The 26,675-nt window shown below is 34.0% G+C and overlaps 2 protein-coding genes across 5 annotated transcripts in view; one reads left to right on the forward strand and one right to left on the reverse strand.

Annotated features, from left to right (window-relative positions):
* The window catches only part of ZNF804B (zinc finger protein 804B), a 562,419-nt gene that overhangs the window by 502,577 nt on the left and 33,167 nt on the right, over positions 1-26,675 (reverse strand). The window lies entirely within an intron of this gene.
* TEX47 (testis expressed 47) lies at positions 9,958-11,818 on the forward strand. Of its 4 annotated transcripts, none has more exons than XM_074266591.1 (2): positions 9,958-10,012; positions 10,936-11,818. In XM_074266591.1, exon 2 carries the CDS (start codon positions 10,973-10,975, stop codon positions 11,816-11,818), a length of 846 nt encoding a protein of 281 aa, XP_074122692.1. In that variant the 5' UTR covers positions 9,958-10,012; positions 10,936-10,972. The 4 variants fall into 4 exon arrangements, with proteins under 4 accessions (XP_074122692.1, XP_074122695.1, XP_074122694.1 ...); XM_074266594.1 differs by having other exon boundaries at positions 10,940-11,818; XM_074266593.1 differs by lacking the exon at positions 9,958-10,012 and adding an exon at positions 10,017-10,094.

The raw sequence follows: 26,675 nt of genomic DNA on the forward strand, positions 1-26,675 counted from the left end.
CCAAAATTAAATTAATGTGTGTGAATGTCACCTGACATAGCACATGCCAAGTGTGTTAAGAAGTCATATCTCCTTATAGCAATGCCGTCTGTCCAAGAGGCAGAAAATAGACTTGGTAACAAAGTGAAAATAAACATAATTAGGAGCTCAGTGGTTATTTTGTATTTTTCAAAATTCCTTTTATACTTTTGCTTAAGCATTTGAAGTTTGCAAGGTTTTTTTTTTAATAGCACACAATGAAAAATTCTAAAACCAGGCTTCAAACCAGCTACCCAGGGGAATCCAAATTCTTGGCAACAAAAGCAGTTGAGAAAACAAACAGAAAAACACAATGTGTCCGTGTTCAACTGGAAAAATTAAGATCCCTAGCTCAGGCCCCCATCAGCTCCTGCCAATTGAGCTTCTGGCTTCCATACTGCCCTCTCTCTCCAATCCTCAGCTCAAGCACTTTAAATGGTCAGGTGGCTCCCAATTGTCTCTAGGATGAAAGACCAGACTTTTCTGCACATTGTGTTTGGCTCTAGAACCTTTCATAGTAAGGTCCTAACTTCTATTACTTTCCCCTCATTGCCTCTATGAACCAACTGAGATGGGCTACCTTGTATTCCCCACCTGGGACATTCTAAATCTCATCCCTATGTTTTGGCATGGGCTGTCTCTGCTTTGGCTGGAGTGCTATCCCTGCTCACCTCCAGCATTTAGGATCCATAATGCCTTTCAAAACTCAGGCCATGTCAGCTCAAACATAATAGCTTTCTTGACCCCTCCCACCCCTCTAGAAACTGTTTTGCATTATTTTACATGGACTTTGTTTTTACTTGTGTCCATTTTAAAATTAGCAAAGGATATTACACATATTATCTCAATACTCCACCTCAAAACTTATAGATAGGTTTCTTTACTCCCATTTTACAGATAAGAAAAAAAAAAGAGAGTATATTCAAGCAAGGGAGACATCTCCAATATATGGAGATATATCGATATTATATGGAAATATTTATCCATATTAATACTGCTTTAGATGTATATGTAAGTACATGTATATATATATACATATACATATATATATATATATATATATATACACACACACACATATCTATATCTATATAGATATAGGTATAAATCTCTGTCTCTCTCTGTATCTGTTTCTCTGTCTCTCTGTAACCAGAGATAACCAGATTGTTGAGCTTTTAGTTTGTCTTCTTTAAACTTAACTACTACCCAAATTAAGAGTGACTCAACCTCTTCTTAAGGATGATTGCAAATTGAATTTGTAAATCAGTGTTGCTCTTACAGAAAAGGCTCTAATGTCATTACTCGGTCTGTATCCCAAAGAGACTACAAAAGAATGGAAAGAACCCACATGTGCAAAAATGTTTATGGCAGGGATTTTTGTTGTTGTTGTTTGTTTGGTGTTTTTTTTTGGTGGCAAGGAATTGAAAACTGAATGGATCCCCATCAGTTGAGGAATGGCTGAATATGTACAATCATTTTAAACATATCCATATTAGTCAAGTTGTGGAAAAATTTTTGTTGTTAATAGTATTTTAAACATATTAACAATAACAATACCCTCACACAAGAAAGTTAGAGGAAACAGACTCATAGTAGATATAATGGCTAAATGGTAAAATAATAATAAGTTATTATTAAGCAAGAGAGAGAGGAGAGGGAGGAAGATATAGGGAAAGGTAGAAAGAGAGGGAGTGAGAAAGAGAGAGGGTAAGTAATGCTGTCTTATTTGCAGGGAAAACAATGGGACAATATGCTTGTCTAGAAGCAATGATTCATGTTTTCCTATAGTTCATCTTGCTGTCTCCAAACATACAAAGGAGCTAAATGGTGCAATGTAGAGAGAACTAACTTTCAGGTCAGGTTATCAAGGTATATGATTCTGAGCAAGTCACTTAATTTCTCTTGGCCTCAGTTTTCTTATGTGTAAAATGGATTCAATGGCATGTAAGGAAAATTTTCCATCTAATTCTATGTATCTGTTGAGCAAAGCCTTACTTTGACATGGTAATGATAAATGGTACATTAACCTTCGAAAGCTAGGATGGCTTATCATAACTGTATTTACTCCCCCTTTTCCCTAAAAGCTGTTGTTTCTGAAGTTGTATTTAGTCCTGAAGCAAAAGTCTTTCCTTTTAAAAATACCTAGACAGGTGGCTGAACATAAGGCAAGCATAATGACCAAGTTTGCTTGGCAACTTAGAAGAGATGTGAAAATGTACCTTCCTCCCTTCTTTGAAGTTGTGACTGTGGAAATGAAGCATAGTCTTGACTGATGTATTGGCTAATTTTCTTTCACAATTCTTCTTCTTAATTTCAAGAGATGGCTTTCACAGTGAGATATTAAGAGATATTTTGGGAAATTCTAAAATTTACTACAGAGACAGGCACAGAGGGGGGGAGAGAGAGAGACAGAAAAAAGAGAGAGAAAAGAGAGAGAGAAGAGAGAGGAGAGAGAAGAGAAAGAAGAGAAAGAGAAGAGAGAGAAGAGAGAGAGGAGAGAAGAGAGAAAGGAGAGAGTGGAGGGTAAGGAGGGAAGGGAGGGGCAGGGAGAGAGAGAGGAGCAAGGAGAGAAATGAGGTTCTGTTGAGCTGAGAAGAAAACAAGCAGACAATCAGAAAGCCAATGAGGAGCTTTGTGTTGTACAAATGGACCAATAATATTCAAGACTATTGTCCAAATACAAACAAAACACATGGGGGTTTTCCTCCTTCTTGGGCTTCTCTGTTAAATTTCTGTGTGTGCCCATTTTTGCCCACTCATACTAAGTGTATTCATCAGAGAGAGTATAACCCTCTCCCCAGGGTTTTATATGTAAACTTTAATACATTTATTATTCCTGAATTTACTTTAACCTGGGAGTTCTAGTGATGTTACCAGACTCAACTTGTTGCTAATTATATGATTATGTTTCAGATCTAAAAGTGTAATCATGATGAATGGTTGGTTTATATAAATGGCAGCACACTGGGTCAGGGGTGGAGATGGTTACAAATGGGTTGAGAGTCACAATAGTGAGTAACAAGAAGTATATGTATCTCCTATAACAGAGTTATTCTAAGACAATTTGGGTGTACCCTTTGTGAAAGCATTTGGAGTAGAGGAGTCAACCCAGAGAGTGAATAGGTATATACACATCCAGGTGAGAAACATGAAGAAATATAATGTGGGCATAGACACACCATCCATGTGTTAAATTAAGTCGAATTTGAACATAGCATATTGCCTATAGCACCACCCTCTTCATTTTTGCTCTAAAACATATCTTGGATGATTGTGAAAAATATATTTTCTAAAGTCTGTTTCTTTTTCATCATAACTTTATCAAGTCCACCTTTTCTGACAGTTTGTTTAAATCTATAATTTCCTTGTTATTTATCCTTTAGTGCATTTTGTCAAGTTCTAAAGGAGGAATATTAAATTCCCCTCCTATTAATATATTACTGTCTTGGAATATTTTACATTTCCATTAGTCTTTCAAGTATGCACTTCCTATGATATTCCTTTTACAAATGTATAAGACCAATTCTGTTTCAATACTTATGGAGCTTTTAGACCTAATATGATTTTCTCATTTGCCTTTTTTGATGTGGTATGAACTTCTATTTTATCCAAAATTAGGAATGAACTAATGATTTCTTAGATTCACTTCTAGGTCCTCACTTTAAGGCTGCATATGCCCCTTGTGCATTCCACGTCACTAGTTATGTTTTCTAATCCATCCCACAACATTCTTTGTGCTTTACAAGATAGCCTCAATTAACATCTGTAGTTATATTAAGCTTTGCTTTTATTCCAACATTATCATTTTGTTTTTGTCAGCATAAGATACAGCAGAGCTTCTACCAAACTAAATCTAGTCTCATAGATATAATTTTTTCTCTCCTACTCATATCACAGAGCTTCCAGGATTCTGCCTATTGATATATGTTCTAAACTTTCCTAGCTTTAACTTAATAGCAGAGAGGGATATGGTCTAGGAACCACCTTATCTCTACTGTACCCCACCCCCACATCACTATTCATCAGTTATAGAGCCTAAATTCCAAATGTGATAATTCTTTCCACCTTCCATCTTTTCTACTTATGTGAAATTTTACCTACTTAATGTTTCTTCAATGTCTGTTTTAAAAGATAGGACATCAAAAATATTTTCATTCATTGTAGCATACAAAATACTTTGAATCATCATTGATTCCTGAATTTAGTCTTGCTTACCCTGTTATGCATCTGATTTGTGGTCAGTTTACAAATCCAAAAGTTACAACACTGAGCTTTTTAATTTGTTTTAATTTTACTTTGGTGGGAAGTTGTTGAATTATATGTTTAAATTATCCCACCTTTTTCTCATAGAAGAATATTTTCAGTTTTTTTGGAAAGGCAAATCTGGAGTGATGACCAATTTCCCTTGATTTTCTTTTTTGACTTAGTGTTTTCTTAGGTCTTCCTTTTGTTTCCAGTCATGAATGAGTAAACGAGGACAGCTTGAATGAACCCCTTTTGATGTGTAACTTGTATCTTCACGTCTGCTACTCTCTTTTTCACTGAAGCTCTGGAGATTGTCAACTATTTTTTTCAGGATGTTATAGTAGGGTTTCTCTCTGAAGTCACCTTGTGGATACTATTGATATTCACGGTGCCCTCTGAATTCAGTATTCCAGGGATATTTCTTTTGTGTGATTGCCTGAAATATTGCCTTCATTTTATCTGATTTTTCATATTTATCTGAGGCAGCAATAGTCTTCAAATAATTCAGTCCTTTGGATTTCTTCTTTTCCTCCATAGGAAATCTAAGATTTTCATGTATACTCTTTTTGTTGACTTCATTTTCTTTTGCTATTTGATCTAGCACATTCTGGTTTTCTATTTGAGAGAGTTTCTTCCTTAAAATAACTGATGACTTGTTTAGAAAGACCACTGATCGTGCCAAACTGCCAAGTCTCGTGTTCAACCTTTTCTGCTCTCCTTTCAATGTCTTTACATTCATTTTTATGAATATTAGTTGTTCTTCCATTTCAACTATTGGGCTGATTATCAAGTCAGAAGCTACTTGCTGTGGGCTCACAATTGATTCAGAGCATGTTTTGGTGAAAGGTGTTGGATGAAATTTTACTTCTGGAGACTCATTATTTTCCTTAATAGTAGCATGTTTATAGGATGCATTAAAGCTCTCCACTTTCTTTAGCTTACTCATTTCTTCATTTGCTTTCCCCCCCCCAATTTTCTAAGAGATGATTTTTATCAACTAGGATTTTGCTCCTTTCCTTTTAGTTTCCTTGTTGCTCCCATGTCTCATGTTGCCTTGGTTATGATTTTGAGGTGACAAAAGGGAGCTGGGCTGTACATGATCACTCAGCCATTTTGTCAGAATTCCCCCTTGCATTTAGGTTGTTTCTATGGGTACATTATTATTTTCCTAGGGCTTGAAATAGAGGGAACATAATAATGAGCCCCACCTCTTATTATGTTTTAGTCATAATAATCAGTCTTGAAAAAGGGAGTAGTTTGAGGTATGGACTTTGTTAAAATGATTGGATCTCCTTGATTCAAACCTGGGGCTTTCCATACAACTGCAATGACCTTCAGATCTGGCACAGAAGTCAAAATTCAGAAGCAAACATTTTTAATTTAGCAGTCGGGAAACTTGAAAGTAGCTGACAAAGGCATCGGAAAGAAGGAAAATGATAGGACCTGAAAAATATCTGAAATAGTGGGAATGGCACAGAAGGGTTCTTGTGTCTACAGGGAGTACTTTATTTTCTTTTCTGTCCTCTATCACTTCTTTTCTGGGTCTTACAATAAATGACCTTCTGTTACTCTTTTTAACTCTATAGAACAAAAAAAAAAATCTTTCAGTCACAAAGGCTCATATCCTCCAGAAATTTGTCATCGCCTCAGTGTCATTTTGTTAGGGCTATATAGTGTTAGTGTTTTTGTATGAATATACATTTTGTATGTATAGACAATCCATTGTCAAATATTGTTTCTACCTTCAGATATGTTTCCTCCTCTCCAGTAGCACAATTGCCATCTTTGCTAGACCCTAATAACCCTTTATCTGAATTATTGCAACCTCAAGGCTCCTTCCCCATCTCTATTTTGGAGAGTTTCTTCCTTAAAATAATCGATAACTTATTTAGAAAGACCACTGATCGTTCCAAACTCTCAAATGCAAAACAAAAAAGATTTTCCTAAAGTTTAGGTTTTCCCATATCATCTCAAAATTCTAGTGTCTCCCTATTATCTCCAGGATCAAATATAAAATCACCTGGCAGGTAAAGGAAACTCCTCTCTTTATGCTCTTTGATACAATTATAATGGCCTATCTGTTAATCCTTTCACATGACATTACATGTCCTGAATCTGTATCCTTTTTCTGTCCCCCACATGTGAAATGTTCAATTTAATTCTTGGCTTTGCTGCTTTCAAAACTCAAAACTTTCTTGATTCTCCTAATTACTAATACCTTTCTCTCTCAGATTGCTTCCCATCTACTCTTTATATATTTATATATAAAACAATATGTGTTGTTTTCCCCTTTAGAACCCGAGTTTCTAAGGTCTATCAAACTCTGCATACCCCTTGATCCAGAAGTGTTGCTACTGGTCCTGTATCCCAAAGAGATCATAAAAAGGGGAAAGGACCCACATGTGCAAAAATGTTTATAGCAACCCTTTCTATGGTGGCAAAGAACTGGAAACTGAGTGGATACCCATCAGTTGGAGAATGGCTGAATAAATTATAGTATATGAATGTTATGGAATATTATTGTTATATAAGAAACAATGGGCAGGATGATTTCAGAAAGGCCTGGAGAGACCTACATGAACTGATATTAGATGAAGGAGCAGAACCAAGAGAATATTGTATACACCAGCAACAATATATGATGATCATTTCTGATAGAGATGATTGTTCTCAACAATGAGGTGATTCAGGCCAGTTCATACTCTATATACAGTGTTGTCTTCCAAGTTTGTATCTTCTGCTACTCTGTGATAAGGAAAAGGGAATAGTGTAGAGAATATGAGCTCTGAAAGAACTGGACAGTTAGTCTAATATTCCTGATACAATCTCCTTTTTCTCCTAAAGTTTTAGAGAAAATAAGTAGGCTCCCTATCCTTATTACAGAACTCTTAAAAGAAGGAAGCTCCTGCTTCCAAATTAAATGAAATAATATTTGTAAAGGGCTTTGCACAGTGCTGGCATGTGGTAGTCACTATATAAATGTTTATTCCCTTCCCTGCTTACCCCTTCTCCTTCAGCCATATTCCATACTGGGGATATTTGCCATCTTACATTAAAAAGTTCACTTCCCTTAAACCTCATTCACTATTGCTTATCACCTTCTCTTTTTCCCCCCTTTACTGTGCATACACTTCTTCCCTTGGATCTTCTAGAATCCTAGTTTTTAAAACTTCCCTTCCATTTCTTCACTTCTCCATATTCTTAAATACATGAAAATCTGGATCTCTTAAGAACACATCATCCCAAGAGAAACATGTTTTGTAATTACTGTCCTTTCTTTCACAACAGATCAGGAAAAAAAATTAGGTAGTCTTTGAAGCTTTTCTCCATTTCTAGGTTCTCCAACTTCTGCCATGACAGTAGAACAGCTTCTCTTTTAAAATTCATGGTAAATATATCACTGTACTGGGTTCTCATTAAACACATCTACCAGACCTGAGAGAAGACATTCTTACATTTCACTTAAGACAGTCAGTATTGGTCCTCAGCTCATTGCTGGAAGTTAGGATGTTAATATAATATGGACTAAATTTCTTATCTGTTGATATATGTCCTATTTGGGCATCTTGAGGGCAGGGGCTATTTTTCATCTTGTCTTTGTATTTTCAAGATTAGGCACAAAGCCTTGCACAATAGAAGGTGATTAATAAATGCTTGTTGTTTAATTTAATGTAGGTAACCTTAGTAGCAGGGATCAAAAAAGCAAACTAAGGAAATCCAGATATAAAAGAGGAAATTTTGACAATAATTGGGTTAAAGTATTTGATTAGAGTTCATCTAGGGAACAGGAATAAAATAAAAACTAATAATATGAGACATATAAACAACAATTTTAAACAAATGTGTAGTCAGAACGAGAGGAAAAATAAGAAATATTTTAGAAGTGTCTTTAACAAAGGAAAAATTATTGTAATCAGGATCTTGGATGAGGCAATAATAAAAAACTGATAATGTCAAAGAGATAAATGTGAAATTTATGTTATGCTCACAGACAACATAAACAATGAAAATATTAGCTGTACATACTTACTTTCATAAAATCTAGGTGAATTTTTTTTAAAAACTACATAGCTACTAATTCAAAAGATAAGTTGTCAGACTTTAGTAATCCTATCTCAGAACTAAATAACTCCGCAAAAAAGAGCTTAAAAAGAAGAAAAATTTAGAATTGAACAAATTGTTGTCTGAACAGGAATCAATACATATTTTTCAGCATCATATTGTATTGTTGCCAAAACTGATTCTGAGGCAAAGAATAAAGGCATCAAAAATATAAAATTACAAATATGGTAACATTTTTATAGACCATAAAATAATATTAACAAAAAATAAGTGAAATATGAGGAAAAGACAATTCTAAATGGTGATGAAATGATGGTTTCCTGAATGGGTACGTTGAGGAAAATATTATAGAAATAATAAAACAATTATATTAGATTTAACAATAACAATTAAAAATAAAAGTAGACCAAATTTGGGAGAACTTAATTAAAGCAGTCTTCAGGAAAAAATGTCTTAGAAAACATAAAATTTCAAAAGAGCATCAGTGAATGGAGAATACAATTTTAAAAGTCTAGAAAACAAATTAGTGGACCTAAACATCAGATATAAAAAAATCTTGAAAATTAGTTCAGAAATAGAACAATTTAGAAAATTAAAAGATTATTGAATTCAGAAATAAAATTGTTTTTAAAGACTTTCAAAATTGATATCTGATCATGGGAGAGGAAAGTAAAACTATAGAAATAAAAAATGAATAATATAAATTCACAACAGAGAGGAAATGTTACTATTTTTCCCAAGAAAAATTGATCATTACAAAGAAATTAATGAATGAAACTTTAAAAAAATAATAATTCCCAAACAACCCAATATTTATCTTAAGCTACCTAATCTTGGAAGAAGAATTAAAGCAAACCATAAATGAATTTTCAAAGAAAACAACTGTGGAGTGCATGGATTTATAAGAGTGTCATATGAAACATTTAAAAAATAGTTAATTCCTGTTACAAAAACCGTTTGTCAAAACACAAAGTACTCTGCCCAAAAACTCTTTGTGTAAAAGCTATGCATTTGATACTCAAAAAAAGATAAAGAGCATATAAGTTATTTTCAATAATGAATAGTGCAGTAAAATCTTTACATTCTCACAAAACTAAAAAGAAAAATATACAAAAAATAATACTCAATGACAAAGTTAGAGCCATACTGGAAATGATGATAATTCAATATTAAGAAAATCATTAGCAGATTAATAATATAAATTATAAGGATTACCAACAAAATCATAGTTTTATTTTTAATAGGAGCAGTTACCTTGGGAAAAAATACACTACTCATTTATCTTAAATAAATGACAACAACATTTAACAGTTTAAGCCCTGAATTAGTCCTATGTGTTCTAAAACATTTTGCAATGAAGAGATACCAAAAACTTTCCCAGTACCAGCACAGAGAATATTACAAACTGTATCATGCTGTCTAAGCCCTCAAAACTACTCTTCCAAAATCCACCATCAAAGAAAAGAAACTCTTGCTTCCCTACACCAACTGAGCATGAAACTATGTTTGTATATTTGTGTGCACATGTGTACACATTCATGGAAAGACTGATACTGTCACTTCAGTACTGGCCCTTTAAAACTAGCTAGAATTTCTGATCAACTGAAGATCTATCTATATATGGAATGGAATCTAAGATTCAACCAACAATACTTTGAAATGTTGGCAGTTGGTGATTAGTGGAAGGGTAAGTTGAATCTAAGAAAAATATATAAAGGAAATGAAGAAGCCTGCCTGAAAGTATATGAGAACAAAGACAAGAAATGAAAGTATAAATAAGGGGAAAATGGGAAGGTTTTTTTTTCAGGAGAATAAGGATGTAACAAACACCCCTAGGTATTTAGAAGGGGAAAAATAGATGAAATTAATTACCTCAAGAATTACAAGGATAGTGATCAGTAACAAAAGTCAGCGTCTGAATTATTCTGTCATTCCATAATAAGAATTCAGTAATGTAATTTAGTTTTTAATGTTGTAAACTAAAAATTATACATCAGAGGGCATATTATCATCAGCAAAGAAAGGTCTGCTAAAAAGCATCTACTTGCAAAGGTAGGAATTCTCTCTCTTTGAGATATAGTCTACAACTCACATTCTTCTTTGATATCAAATTCTGAGAAAATTTTGTAAGATAGCTAGGAAAGATGATTATAGAGGAAAAAGGAAAAAGGTCAAGTTAATATTGCTCTTGATCGTGGCCATGTTTGCAGCCTTTCAATTCTTTTAATAAATTTTCCCTTCAACTTATTCCTGAACTCCTATACAGAGCAGAATAGTTTATCAAACTATTATTCTTTGTATTGATGAACTAGCATATATTAAGTGCCTACTATGTGCCAGGCACTATGCTAAGCACTTAGTGTACAAAGAAAGGTAAAAAGGAAAAAAGAAAAAAACTATGAGCAAGAAAGATATATTCAGGATAAATTGAGAGTTATCACAGAAGGAAGCCATTAAAATTGAAGAGGACTGAGCAAGGCTTTTTACAGAACATCTATTTTAATTTCCTCTCATTTATCAAGTAATCAATTGTCATTACAGTTAAAATTCTTACTGTGTAACAATTTTGATAAAATATCTGGAGTTCTATGATTCCTTATTTTTTGTCAGACAGTGACAAACTTGAGTTTCTAACTGAGAAGATGAGATGAGTATTCAAAGGAAAAGCTACATACAAGCACAGCGTGGATCCCAATGGGAATACAGTGATGCCTTAGGAGTACCTCAAGACCCCCGACGACGGTCAACACACCCCCATGGAAAGCATGGAAGACGACAGGAGCAGAAAATTGTAGTTCCCCAAGTTCCACGAAAAAGTTATCTACATTTTCTGGAAGAGAAACGAAGACTACAATTTAAAAAATTCCTTCTCCACAGATTATTTCTTGTGGGCAAGCTATCAGGAGATGCAGATAAGAAAATGATTACTGAATATTATGAGCAGCTATATCAATATATACTCAAGGTTCATTTAGGAGAACACGTTACTGGAATGTTCCTTATATACCCTACCACCATTCTACACATCCTGGAAAGTTCCACTGGGACACTTTACCGAATTCTTCAAGACTATGTTTCTCATGAAGAAAATGAAGGAGAATTTTTTCTCCAAGATCTGAAAATTTTAGTTATATCTCATAACATTCCAACAAGACTCTTCATGCAATGGTACACCTCTGTGGTCACTGTACCAGTGATGTACCTGGAAGATATCACACAATCACAATCTAAAACCGAGGTGGTCACAGAATGCCTCACTCTGGTGCTCAAGCTGGGCATGTACCTTTTAAAGAATGTTAAAGTGGGCACTAAGGGACCAGGAGACAACCTTCACAACCTTGTGCCTGAACTTCTACTTCCTGAAGAAATCATAAAGTATCTGTGCAAAGATGAAGACTTCTTGACCCCAGCAGAATTTTTAAGAATGTATGACAAGCCTATTCATGTGACGCTGGATGCAGAAGTTGTGTGGCCTGCCCCCGTACCTCTTTAGGATGAAGATGGATTTCTTTAGATCATTTTACTCACATTGACATAGTAAAGCAATATAACCAGAGCATTTTTAATTATTTGAAATAGAATAATAATTTATAACATAGTCACTTGTTTGCTGATATGAGTAAATAAATTCATACAACACAGAAATTTATATTTATTTCCTTTTTACTACCTGTATAATTGCCATGAAATTATTTTTCAAAATATGTTAAGACAGTAATTTTTCCATTTATTCACAGTCTCAGACTTAGACAATAAAGATGAGACAGATTGTTATTGTTCAGTTATTTTGGTCTCTTGGTGACGGAGATACTGGAAGGGTTTGCCATTTCTTTTTCCAGATCATTTTACAGAGAAAGAATGTGAGACAAACAGGATTAATGAACTTGTCCAAGGTGACATTGCAAGGAAGTTTCTGAGAACAGATTTGAACTCAAAAAGATTAACCTTTCTGACTCGATCTAATATTCTAACCACTGTACCACTTAAAATGCCCAAGAACTAGATTATGTCAGATTTAATGTTTGTTGAGTAAGGTTGGGGAGGAACAAGTATACTCAGCCTATATTATAGGGGGTATTATAAACTTTTGAAATTCCTTGGGAGGGCAATCTGGTAGTAAAGAGTAATACTTTATTAGGAATATGCTCAGATAGTTATGCATACAATGGGTTTTATAGTTTAAATTTACATAATCATCAAAAAATGCCAATAGCCTAAATACCTAATAAAGATAATTGTTGAGTGAATCCAATAATTTGGAAATGTAATAGGATACTCTAAATCTTAAGGATTGTTAATGAGGAGTTCACAGAGCCAGAAGGGGTCCACAGATAGTTAATAGGTCTCTAGCTATATTTCAATAAAATTAATTTTCTTTATAATCTTATATAAAGATTTTATTTTATGCATTTTAAAATATTATTCTGAAAAAGTTATCTTAGGCTTCAATAGCCTGCAAAAAGAATCTATAACCCAAAAATAACCCTTTTTCCAAACAGTTAAAACCAACAATTATGACTAATACAAATAGAGTTTAATGAAATAATGTAATAATAAAAATGAAAAACCAGGAAAAAATACATTAACTTGAAGGCAAGTATTCTCTGCCTCCTTTAGTATACTTACTATTTTATATAATGTCTGACATATAATAAAAAATTAAAGATTTTTGTTGTTTTGATTGAAGAGTGAATGAGAAATGAAGGAGCAATGGAATACTCATGAGGACTTAGGACAGATATCATAAAAAGTGCTGAGGTGCTTATTGAAAATAATTGAAATAACAACAAAAGCTACTAAATTGGTATTATTGATGTTAAATGTTGATATAAAATATAAAAAAAATAAATCAATGACTATAACTCTACAGAGGCACAACTGATCCAGGATTTTTAGCTTTCAAAATTTAAACATTCTTTTGCTGATGCTAATAGTCTGAAAATCATGAAATAGCAAGCTTTTGAAGAATTAAAGACATGGGAACCGGGAGAATAATTTACACAATGAATATTTTTTAAAAAGAAAATGAAACAGTGAAAGACTTCAGAACTGTTATCAATACAGTGACTATTCAGTAGACTGATAATGAATTTTATCAGCTCTCTGTAGAGAAGGGTACACCACAGATATGGTAACAGGCATATGTTTTCTAGTATAATCAATGTCTTTTGTCTTGTTAAAATTATTTTTATCAAGGCAAGATTTTTTGTTGTTGTTGAGGGAGAGACTATTCAAAAATGATAACAGAAAAAACAAAAAGCAACAAAACATTTTTAAAGTTGTAGGTCACAAAGAGTAACTATCAGCACAGTTCATTACATTTCCAAGAAAGAATTGTACAGTATAAAAAAAAAAAGAACAGAGATATATACCTGGAAAAGATGTACCCAAAACAGTCATGTAGGAAGAGTAAGGAAAAATGAAAGAAAAGCATTAGTGATCTTTTGTCATCTATCTAATGTCAAGAGATCTAGAGTAAGGACTGCAGCACTTTTTAGTATCATCAGCCTAGAAATAAATGATTGTGAAGAAATCCTCCAAAAGCAGGTTACATATTCCTTCATGCTTTGGTTTGAATACCACATATCTAGTTATACTCTGATGATAGGGGGCATTTTTCCCTTTATTTGATCTCCCACAGAGCCAAGCTAGGATATTACTTCTAGCTCTCACTTTCACTCCTCCTCCTCACAAAGCAGCTGAACCAAGCTGGAGAAGATATTCTAACTGTGCAGATTGAGAATAATCCAAAATTTTTTAAATATTTAAAATTATTTTTAACGTAATAGGAAAAAAAACTTTATTAAGCTCTTCTACACTTTAAGGTACCATCTTCTATTTCTTCTTTCTTTCTCAATCAAACTATTTGAAGCATATCTACACTCATTGCCTGAGCTTCTTTTCAAGGTTATCGATGATCTCTTAAATTATAAATCTGTTTTTTTCTCAGTCCTTTTCAACTTTATGCTGCTTCTGACTCTACTGACCATCCTCTCCACCTAGATACTCTTTTCTTTCTTTGTTTCTGTAACATAGTCTTCCAGTTCATCTTCTACCTTTAAAACCACGTCTTCCTTGTTGGATCATCCACATTATATCCCTAAGTATGGGTAATCCTTATGGTCCTGTCCTATATTCTTTTTTCTCATCTTCCCTTTACTTTATCTTGGTAACCTCTCTAGATTTCATTGGGTTAATTATCATCTCCCCCATCTATATGTCCGACTTCCAGCGTCTCTAACCATTGTTTCAATCTTGCACTATCAAATGCCTATTGGACATTTCAAACTCAATGTTCTGGAGACAACTCAACATTCAAAAATAGTGCTCATCTTTCCCCAAAATTCTTGCCTCTTACACACATATCCTTATTTCTATAGAAATAACACCATCCTTCCATCATCCTAGGTGAATAATTTTGTCATTATCTTGGACTCCTTTCTATGTTCTTCATTTCACATAGCCAATCACAATTGCCAGATCTTGCTATTCTTAACTTTAAGCCACCTCTCTTCAGTCACCCCTCTAACCATACAAATAAAAACACATTTGTCCTGGCTTTCATCATTTCTCACCTAGAGTATTGCAATAGCCAATTGTTTGTCAGATTCATCATCCTGCTTCTTCTATACAATGCTTCCCAAGGACTTTTTATTAAGCACTTATCCAACCATATGAACTCTCCTACACTGGTTTCCTGTTGCTTCTAGAAAAGAATATAAATTGCTCTATTTAGCTTTCAAAATTATACAACCTAGCCCCAACCTATTCTTCTAATCTCACTAGATACTACTTTCTGAACTCTGTGATCCAGCCATATCTATATCTCACAGAAGAAATCCCAACTCTCATTTCTAAATCTTCGCATCCTGCATGTCTATTATGTACTCCTGCCTTCCTTCCATCTCATAGTCTCTTTCTTAAAATGCAATTAAAGTACCATTTCTTCCATGTTTACTGATTCACCCATCTACTTCCTTCTCAACCTGCCTTATATTTAACTATTTTTTCTTTTATCCAATTTTGTTTATATATACACACACATATACATATATGCACACAAATGCATATATTTATATGTACACACATATGTACCTGCATGTACATACATATACACAAGTATGTGACATGTGTGTAATTTTGTCTCCCTTATTAGAATGTAAGCTCATTGTACTTACAATGAATTGTGTTATTACTAAGATTTTAATAAATACTAATCGATTTATTACACATAGAAGATGCTTAATAATTGATCATTTAGTGTTCATAATGATAACATGAAAAACAATCACTGATAGCTAAAATCAAATTAATCAGCACGATAATGATAGGGCAATTTCTCTGTCAGTAAGGTCAGTAAGATTCTGTTGTCAAAAGCCTATTTAAAATAGATGTGACATGGTCTAAAGAACCTCTGTATTAACATTTCTAAGGCTATTCACTCTCAAAATCTAATAAATTGAAGACATTTTTATTTAACTGATCAATCATACACAAAATATAACTTATATAATAAAATACTACCTAAATGGACAGTTATCAATACTACAACTATATAACTCCTCATGTAAGGAAAAATTCATTGCTAGAGCAAAACTGGACAAATGTGGTTTTCTCATTTGTTAAGAAAATCTTAAAGTGTTAAAGAAAAAAAACCAGGAAGCCAAGGATAGGAAACCAAGACAAAAATAATTGAGACATGAGAGAAAAAGTACAAGTCTTTTGAAGAAATATACTATAATTAAAGATAATGGATCTTGAAAGGAAAAATAGATAAAATAATGAGTATAACTTTGAAGACAGAATCAAGCTATGTTTTAAATTTTGTTTTGCTTAGTTTGTTAATTAAAGACTAATTTTCCTGGGACATAAATAAAATAATTGACAAAATAGTTCTTTTATTTATCTGATTTTTATAGACTTAGTAATGAGTCTTTTCTTTATCCTAGTCAAAATATTTCAGAAAATATCTTATCTTTTAGGGTATGAAGAAGGAAAAGGAAATTTCTCAATTTTTTTGTTCATTGCTTGCTTTTATTAACTTGATTTAGAAAGAGAAATTAAATTTTTAATGAGTTTTGTTGCCTTCTTGACATTCCCAAAATTGATTCACATAAATATACTCTGTATTCATCAACCAAAGAGGAGGGAGGGGGAAGCTTGCTTTTATGTACTCATTTCATTTCTATCACAATTCTTCACCAATTTCCATGGAGATTTGAATGTGAAAAATCCATACTAAGTTCCCTGCATTCAGACCACAACCATATAACCTTTGCAAATAAGTCTCAAGACTGCATAAATAAGCATTATTCGGGAATGTTTATCTAGAAATGTAATGAGACAAATGGTTTATTGCAAAGCCAAGGGACACAATAGCTCACTGAAAGCTACCAGAAGGTAGGCTGTCAGCTAGTTATTTAGCTTTTTGCTGAAGTTATTTCTAACTGGACATAGTCAAATAAAATGGAAATTAGTCATTGTTTACCAGCTTCCATTTACTACTTTTTAAAGCAATTAATCAAATATTGGTTGTGCCTGACCACTTTTCAAACCCTAACTTTTCTTTAACAAAGGTCGACATTTATTTGCAAATTTTATCATATTACTCAGATCTGCTTATTTAATTTTAATGAAAGCAGCACTTTTGTCAACTTCAATGATTATCTCTAAAAGCACCTGAATAGTTTGCTGGATAAAATTAGTTCTTAATGGAAATATATTATTTCTCCTTTGACATTAATTTCTGTAGAAAGGCATCATTGGGGTAGTAAAATGAGCATTACACTTGGGAGTCAGCATACCTAAAGCTTCAAGTCCCCACATTGATACTTTAAGATAAATAACCATGGAAAAAAATGTATTGTCTCTGATCTTGTTTCACCATCCTTGAGGATAATATTTTACTGCAAATAAATGGAAATTATTTCATACACATCTACATCAGTTAAAATTATTTCTTTGCCCATTGATTGCTTAATTTGCTTCCAAATCTCAGGAAAAGTTACCAGTTTGAATCTAAATTTCTTCATCTGCCCTTATTTCTCTGTTATACTGTGTTGAAATGACTTTTTTTAATTTAAAAAAAAACTTTTACTTTTCTGTGATATCACAACCTGTATGTGCCAAAATGTTTGTGGCAGCCCTTTTTGTAGTGGCTAGAAACTGGAAAATGAATGGACGCCCATCAATTGCAAGCAAGTCTTGCAAGCATATAGGGATCATGCAGAGATTTGTTTCAATCTCTTCTGTGAGAATGCATCAACAAGATAAAGACAGAATATTTCTCAAAGTCCTACATACAATGAAGGAGAAGAGTAACAACTCATCTTTTATTTCAGCAACATCTTCAGTGGAACTCAGAAAGAGCCATGGTACTATATTTTCATGTTTAGTATTCATTGTACAGAGAGACAGGTATATAGATTGATCTTTTGTAACTAAATGAAAATCCTGGCATTCAAAATAATCGAGTAGAAAAATACTCGAAGCAGGTCTGTGACAACTGCAATAGACTCAATAGTGGAGATCAGGCTGATAATACTTGTAGGATGATGGAGATGAGAAAGGAAATGATGAGCAGAAGTCTGGACTTGGGTCTTCATCAGGATAGAGATCTCCTGGCCTAGAAACTCCATTGTTACAGAGAAAAAAACTTCCTCAGAACGTAATAAGTTTATAAATTTACCTGGGACATTAATTTTAGTAATTTATCCAGAGTCACACTGCTAGTATTTGTCACAGGTAACATTTGATCCCCATTCTTCTTGACCCCAAGGTTTGACCTTATCAACTCTCAATTCAACTCTAGGTCTTATACCATTATGTAACTCATGCAGCATATTACCCATAATCAAGTGGAACAAAAAAGATGTTATGCAGGAAAAGGAGTTTGAGTAGTTGTGCAGGATAACAATTTTTACTGGTATCCACAGAAAGTTAAGACATACAAGTGGGATTCTAGATAATTCATCCTGTTATCCAAAGAAAATTAAGACATAGAAATGGTGTGCTAAGTCACTCTGTAGAGTTTCTATACAGAATTTATTAGTCAAGGGGGAAAGACAATTCATACTGGCACCCACAAAGTTAAGATATAGAAATGGGGTCCTAAATAACACTGTAGAAAGTCTACAGAATTTATTAAGGGGAAAGCACCATAGACAATCACATAAGATGAGAATGAATGACAACTAGCATCTATAAAAAATAAAACAAAACACAAAAAACTTTGAGGTTTACAAAGCACTTTAAAGATATCTCATTTTTCCTCATAGTACCCTGGAAAGTTGGCACTATTATATTTCCACTTTACAGATGAAGAAATTGAGGCATAAAGAGGTTAAATGACTGGCTCAGAGACATATAGCTAATACAAATGTTACGCCAGATTTCATTTGGATGCTTAAAGTAATTTTTAATCAGTCATATGGCTATTTTAGTATAATAGAATAGAAAATATGACATGTCAGAAAACCTTGGTTGAAGTTCTAGTTACCCAATATTCAAAAGCATAATTGCAGATATTATAGGAATGATGTTAAGAAACACTTCCAAGCAAGTAAAGTCCAAAAGTGAGATGGGCCATCTCAAAGACAGTGGGTTTCCCTTCCTTGGAGGTCTTTAAGCAGAAGCTATGCAAGCTCTATATTTGGTTAAGTTATAGTGGGGATTCCTTTCATATATGGATTGGAGTGTGTAACCACTGAGGTCCTCCCAGCTCTCCAATTCAGGGGTTCTGAAACTTTTCTCTGCAATTCACTGCTTTTATGAGTCTTGCTAAATCTCAACTTCCTCCATCCATTTCCCCATTAACAAATTTGAGACATTGGTAAGGGACAGATAAACATGAAAGCTCTTTGTAGAGTCTAAAGAATTATACAAATCCATAATATTATTGATATTAATGTTAATATTTTTGTGTAGCATAACAGAGAGCTTGCTCTCAAGTCAGCAAGATTTGGGGTTCAGGTCCTCCATCTGAAACATATAAAGACAAATCATTTAATCTCTCAGTGTCCCAGGCAATTCCTTAAGAATACACATTGTGGAGGAGAATATGACTTAGATTGGTAGAGTTTTCTATAGCTGTGAGGTCAATACCTCTATAATTATGGCACAGCCAAATGTAAGCTTGTTATGGAATAAGAATTTGAGTTCAAATCTCATCTCTTTTGCTTTGTATTTCTTGACCATGAACAAACAAGTTTTCTTCTATTTGTCTCAGATTGTTTGTAGAACAAAGGTCAGACAACATGATCTCCCACTTCTCTTTCCATTCTATGATTATGATCCTCATTTAGCATTTCATATGACATAAGAACAAAATACCAAGAAATATTAAAATTCAGAAAGTTTCATGTAAAAATTTTAGAGGCACATTATGTCTGTAAAGATTGTTACCAGAATCCAAGTACTAGAGCAAATAATGGTCAAGCCAAAAAAAAAAAAAAACAAAAAAAAAACAACAACTTTTTAACATTATGAATATATATATTGTTGATATTCATTGTCATCATTTAAAATTGGAATCAAACAAAAATGTCATGGAATTTCTCCTTAATAAAATTGATTTTGCTATTGAAAAAACATTTATTTGATTCAAGGAAGGTCAAAGTGATTTATTTTCATCTCACATTCAGGAAAGTTTTAAAAGTGTTTTAGTTTTTTTCTGTAAATGACATATTAATTTTCTTTGAAAGGGAAAAGATACCCTGTTGAATCAAAAAAAATTCTGTTGTCTTTACTGGTATGACAGCAATATCCTTCCATGAACATGACATAACAGACATAATTTTTATTTCCATGGGACCACTATAACTTCCCAACATTTCTACTCAAATAGTTAAGTCTGTTTTCATCAGTGGGATCTGCCTGTCTTCCACAAGGAAAGGGAAATAAGGCAGCATATTACAAAATTTAAACTTACTCATTCCTTTCAGGTTTTACACATGGTATTAAAAGTGTGCATGGAGAATTAAGAGTTCTCCCCCTTGTGGCCAATTATGAAAAACTAGCAATTCCCAGCTTCAGGTTCTGCCCAAGACAGAAAATTCATATATTAAAATTTTCAACCTCCTCCATTCAGACAATTTTTGAACAATTGCTTCATTAAATGATTGTGTCCCTCATTCATGATTTATGGACTTGTAGACCATAATGCATTTTACATGGACATATAGAAACCAGCCAGGGAAAGCTGAGATTGGCCTTTTTTTCTTTTCTCTGTTGCTACAATTTCTTTTGCTCACTAAGATGTCAAGCTGAATGGCTGTGGCTATTTAGGTTAATACTGTCTCTAACAGGAGGACAAGGCAAGCTAAAATTCTGTTCTGTGTGCCTGCATGAGTAGTACAGCAAGACAATATACAGTTAAATAAAACCAAAAACATACCTACTGACCATAAGACAATTTCAACAAAAGACCCTGCTTGGACTCTACTTTCCTATTTAATATCCTCTATTCTCCCTTATTAAACTACATCCTGAAGAAGGAAGGAAGGGAGGAAGGGAGGGATTGAGGGAAGGGAAGGAGGGAAAGAAGGAAGGAAAGGAAAGGAGAAAAGGGAAGGAAGGAGAGAGAAAGGAAGGAAGGAAAGGAAAGAAGGGAAGGAAGGGAGAGAGGGAAGAAAGGAAGAGAGGGAGGAAGGGAGGGAGGGAAAGAAAGGAGGGAGGGAAGAAGAGAAGAGAAAGGAAGGGAGGGAGGGAGGAGGAAGAAAGGGGAGAAGGAAAAAAGAAGGGATGTAAAGAGGGAGGGAAGGAAAGAGTAGAGGGAATGAAAGGAAAGGAAGAAAGTAAAGGAGAGAAGGAAAGGAAGGAAAAAAGGAAGAAAGGGAATGAAAGGAGAGAGGGAAGGAAGGGAAGAGGGAGGAAAAAATAAAAGGAAGAATGACAGGAAGGAGACAGAGAGGGAAAAAAGAGGGAAAGAGGGGAAAAAAGAGAGACTATTGAATCCACAGTTTTGTCCAAAACATATGTCAAGTATTGTTGAATATACAAGTCCTTTCTTGATATACTTAGATTCCAGTGCCTTCCTTCCTAAAAACCACTTTGTATTCATGTTTGAATTTAATTTCAAAAGCATACTTATATGAACAAGCTATCTTCACCAGAAGAATATAAGTTCCTATAGAATAAGGATTGTTTCATTTTCATATTTTAAAAAGTTTCCATGTTTATGATAGTTCTAGGTATATAGTAATTGTTTACTAAAAGCTTATCAACTGATGACATAGTGGATAAAGGGATATCCTCAGAGTCAAGTCCTGGGATAGGCACATACCCACTATATAACAGTAAACCAAGCAATGAATTTTTCAGAGTCTTTCATTCCTTAAGGAAAATTTACAGAGATTTAGAAGGGTTTCTATACCAGAAGTTCCCCATACTAGTGAAATCATGGGTCCAGAACAAAGGTCATCTATGTCTGGGGGTGTAATTTCCCTATTATGGGGAACTTCTGATAGAGAAGACCTCTCTATTGGTGCAAACTGATCACCTGGGTCAGAGGCAGGAGTGACACATCCTGGCCATGTATGTATGTGTGCAACTGCAAAGTATAGCATGCAGGGAATACTGGAAATGAACTCAAAAAGACCCAAGTTTGAAATCTGAGACATTTTTTAAATCTCTGCCTGAAACTCTCTGTGACCTAGCCTTGGTATAATGGAAAAATTAATACCAGTTACCTCTAATAGCTTTTATAAGGATCAAATAAAATAATTTATGTATATATGCATATGTGCATTCATGCATATATATTATATATCTGTGAATGTGGTTTCATATATATATATATATATATATATATATATATATATATATATATATATATATATATATACACATGGATATATATATATATATCCATGTGTATTGTATCTGTCCTGTCTTGTGTGAATATGTATGTATGTGTGTACACACATGTGCATACATATGTACTTGTATATGTGTATAGTGTTGTATACATGCATTTATGTATACATCATACATAAATACAGTGTTTTGCAAACTTTAAAGTACTATACAAATGTTAATTAACCATTATATATACCTATGCCCAGAAAGGTTTATTACTTATTCCCTCTGTATCCCCTTCAACTCTATTTCACATTTTTCCTCCTTTTTAAGTCAATATGGACACATTTTGTTATAGGCACTGCTTGTAGTCTGGAAGCATTTCTCTATAGGACATATATTACCATACAATTCCTTGATGTAGGTGCTAGTATATAGAGGCATCTGGATGGCTCCACAGAGCACAGAGTGATGACCTGGAGTTAGGAAGACTCAACTTCCTGAGGTCAAATCCAGATTCAGACACTTACTAGCTGTGTGACAATGGACAAGTCATATAACCCTGCTTGTTTCAGTTTCCTCATCTATAAAATTAATTGGATAAGGAAATGGTAAACTACCCCAGTATCTTTGCCAAGGCAATCACCCAAATGGGATCACGAGCTGAAGGCAGCTGAATTGTTGGAAACTGGGAAAACGCTGGGATCCATGAATCCACATCTCAGGTGATGAACCAGGTACACAAAGATGAAACCGGAATTATAAAATGAGAAGTTTAGACTAAAAAGTTACATAATATTCCAGATATAAATCTATTATTAAGTAACTTAAAAAGCTCAATCAACAGCAAGGCAGTGGTGGGCGGGTAGAAGGGGAGGAATGGTCATGATCAAAAGAGGAATCAGCCTTTGGCTCCCATATACTTCTCCCCTCCACAAGGCCATGAGCAGAAAATTAAATGGGGCCATACTTGCTCATTCCAATACTGGAGCCACTTGCTAGCTCCCCTGTCAAGGTCCAGGCTAGCTTCTCTGAAGGGCTCAGAATAAGTCCTGGCCCCACGTTGGACGCCAAGATGTAATGTCCTGTCATCTCTCAATTGTAATCCTTCTCTGGGAGGAGGTTTCTTTTCTCTGTGAATCCTTTTTCTCTGTGTGCAGATTTCTTGGGAGGCTTTTGGAGCCTCCAGCCAGCCTCTTCTTCTTCCTGAATCCTGGCTCTGAATCTCCTCCAGCTCTTGTCCTTCCCCAGTCCAGACTCTCTCCTTCCAGACTGCCTTCTAAACTCAATCTTCCAGTCTAGACTGCCCTTCAGACTCAATGTTGCCTTCTTTTATCCTCACAGAGAATGGACTTGTGAGAACTCAGGGGCTTGTGGGAAATACTTCAACCAATGAACTTGTTCCTTTTAAAAGTGTAAACTCCTTTAATTATGTAAACTCCTTTTCAGAAGTCTAAAGGTGTAAACTCCTTTTAAAGGTTTGAACTAAAGGTGTGAATTCTGAGCTAGAGAATTGTTTAGACAACCTGAGTTATCACCTTGTAATCCTAACACTCCTCATGGAAGTGAATACAGGCAGTAGGTTTGGAAAATAGAGTCTATGAACACTCAAACTGTGTATATTCCCAAACTCCTTGTTTGGGGCCATGTCTATAGACTGATAGGGACTGCCTACATTTATTGGAGAGGAGCTACAGTCAGTCAGTCTGTGTAACAACTGTGTATCTCATTTATTACTTTTGTTTCTGTGGTCACAAATAAAAACCACAGATGTGTGTGTGTGAGAGAGAGAGTGACTATATGATACAATGTGTCCTTTGCTGCTTGATTAGTGTCAATTAAAAAACAGCAAATGAGTGTAGGGTAAGTTTCCCTGTGGGTAGAAACTTTGGTCAGACCAGACTAATTAGACGAATTCACATAGATCATCTCCTTAGTATAATGAAGCCAGTATTATCATAGGGAAAGAATAAAGATAAGGGATAGAGGGCACCCCCTCTATGCTAATCACAGAAGGATGAGGATTTTCCCAGTGCTCTCTGGGATTAGGGGGAATGTCCATCAGAATGAGCATGAGAAATGACCTAATGCTTATTGTTGAGTGAGATCACGCTGGTAGCTAACAGTAGTCCCTGGTGGTTTTTTATTTAGCATGATTCCCTTAACATTTGAATGTGGCCATATGAAAAGTTGATCATTTTTAAATAAATTTTTTTACTGTGAATTTTTATTTTTATGTCACTTGAGTCTTTCTGTCCCTCTTCTCATTCACAGAGAGCTATTTATTTATTTTTAAGTCAATTAATCAATAAACATTTATTAAATTTCTACTGTGTCAGGCACTATGCTAACCCCCGGGGATACAAAAAGAGATAAACAGTCGTTAAAAAAAAAAAAAAAGTTTACACTCTAATGGAGGAGACAACATGCAAACAAATATATACCAAAAAATAAAAGCTATTTACAAAGTAAATAAGAAATAACAGAATTAAGAATTCAGAGGAGTTGGGAAAGACTTCCTGTAAAAGATCACAGAACTGAGAAGGGAGAATGTTTCAGGTATGAGGAAAAGCCAAAAAAAAAAAAAATGTCATTTAGTATGCTTTAGTCCAGAGATGTCATAAACATAGCACAAGGCCAAAAATACTCTGGAGTACATCATTTTAAAAAAGAAAGGAAGAAGAAGAAGAAAGAAGAGGAGAATGTAGAGGAAGAAGAAGGAGGAGGAAGAGGAGAAGGGAGAAAAGAAATTAGCAAAATCAATCAACACATCAAAAATGGAAATTTAAAAAGAATATCAAACTAAGACTTTAACATTCATGCCCATGTAATTAAAATCCTAAAAGTAATATATTCGGAACTAACCATTCTACAACTACTCGGGTCGTTTATGTTGTATATTTTTTTGTAAATACTATTTACAATACAGTACAATACAATACAGTAAAAAAATCTGTTGCAATAAGGTTGTATAAAATAATTATGAAAAACTTCTAGTGAAAAAAAACAGCCTTTTAAGTTGGATAAAAGTCCAAGTTAAATCTTCATGTATTTGTTTATTCCTTACTGAATCCCATACTCTGGGGTTATTCCAGTACACAATCAATACTAAAATGTTCCAAGATCACTACCCAGTTTGTGTGAATCTTGTTTGTCTCCTCTGATAAGTTACTAAGGGGATCCACCCATTATCCAGGTACTCTTCCTTGCTTTCTCTTAGCATTATGAGAATGAATACTACATGTTCTATCCATTGCTTAGACCTTATTCATGATCAACCATCTTTTTTTTTTATTACATTCTTTACTCTGATTTTTTTTATAGCTCCTGGTCTGTTTTCTGTTGCCGCCTACCCGTTCCCTCCATTGCCCTCCAAGTGATACTTATTTTAATTTTTTGGAGTCAGGTATATTCCATAATGAATCAGTATTCAAAATACAGGTCTTTGTTTTAGAGAAAATATGGAGATATTTGAAAGTAAAGATTTATTTTCTGATCCTTAATTATATTTTATCAAAAGGAAAATTCTTAAATAAAAACAAAATAAACTAAAATAAACCAAAATTAAAGGTTTGTAAAAATAAATTAATAAAATGATACAAATCCTCATCTTCATTTTCTCATTCAGTGGAAACTAAAATTCAAGTCAATAGCATCTGGTAGATAGAATAACCCTACGTATTTAAGCCAAATTCTCCTTGGCTATAAATTTTTAAATTCCCTCATTATGTCAACTGACTAGCTAATGAGCCAAAGTAACCATTCGTCAGCATATTATAACATGCCCTGGAAGTTTAAATGAAAAGGTATCAATCTCTTGGAACCAAAACACACTTGCTCATCCAATGGTTCTCCCAAACAGTAATCGGGAAGATTTCTAGTTTAAGTCATTGTGTCAATCCCTTAATGTGGGCAATTAGTGGTGATACAAGAACATTGAGCAGGATGGGCAGATTTGGAAGTGATTTTTTATAATCATTTATTTAAATGCTATCAAATCCTTAATCATGTGCTCCATTCAGCACAATTCAACATTTATTAGGTTTCTACTCAATTGCAAAGCACATACTGAAAGACATACAAAATTTAGATGAGATGAAGACACAGGCCTAGTAATATAAAGTCACTTTCAAAGTTACATGATAAATCAATGTGAGAGAAGAATAGATTTTCATGGCAAGAGTTAATTTTCTTCATGGGATTTCCTCTCTACCAGTGAAACCACAAGTGTAGCCCATCCCAATACCACTACCCCTAAGATCCTTTATGACAAGAATTCTATTTTCTATTTGTTTCCATTCTCCCTGTCTATTACATTGCTGCAGTTAAATACTCAGAAAATGTGTCTTCATTGTGCTCAGGGTTCAAAAGCTCTTTAGTTCATTGTCAAAGTACAAAGACCTCCCCCGAAGTTTTTCTTAAATTTTCACACCATGTCATGGTTCCTAGGCAAAGTCAATGCATAAAATTCCTATACCCTCTAACAGAATTCCAATGCATACCCTTCTAGTGCCAATCAAATGATTAAATTTGATTGCTGGAATAAAGATGGA

The sequence above is a fragment of the Sminthopsis crassicaudata genome, chromosome 5 (assembly GCF_048593235.1).
Source record: "Sminthopsis crassicaudata isolate SCR6 chromosome 5, ASM4859323v1, whole genome shotgun sequence".
Taxonomy (NCBI): domain Eukaryota; kingdom Metazoa; phylum Chordata; class Mammalia; order Dasyuromorphia; family Dasyuridae; genus Sminthopsis; species Sminthopsis crassicaudata.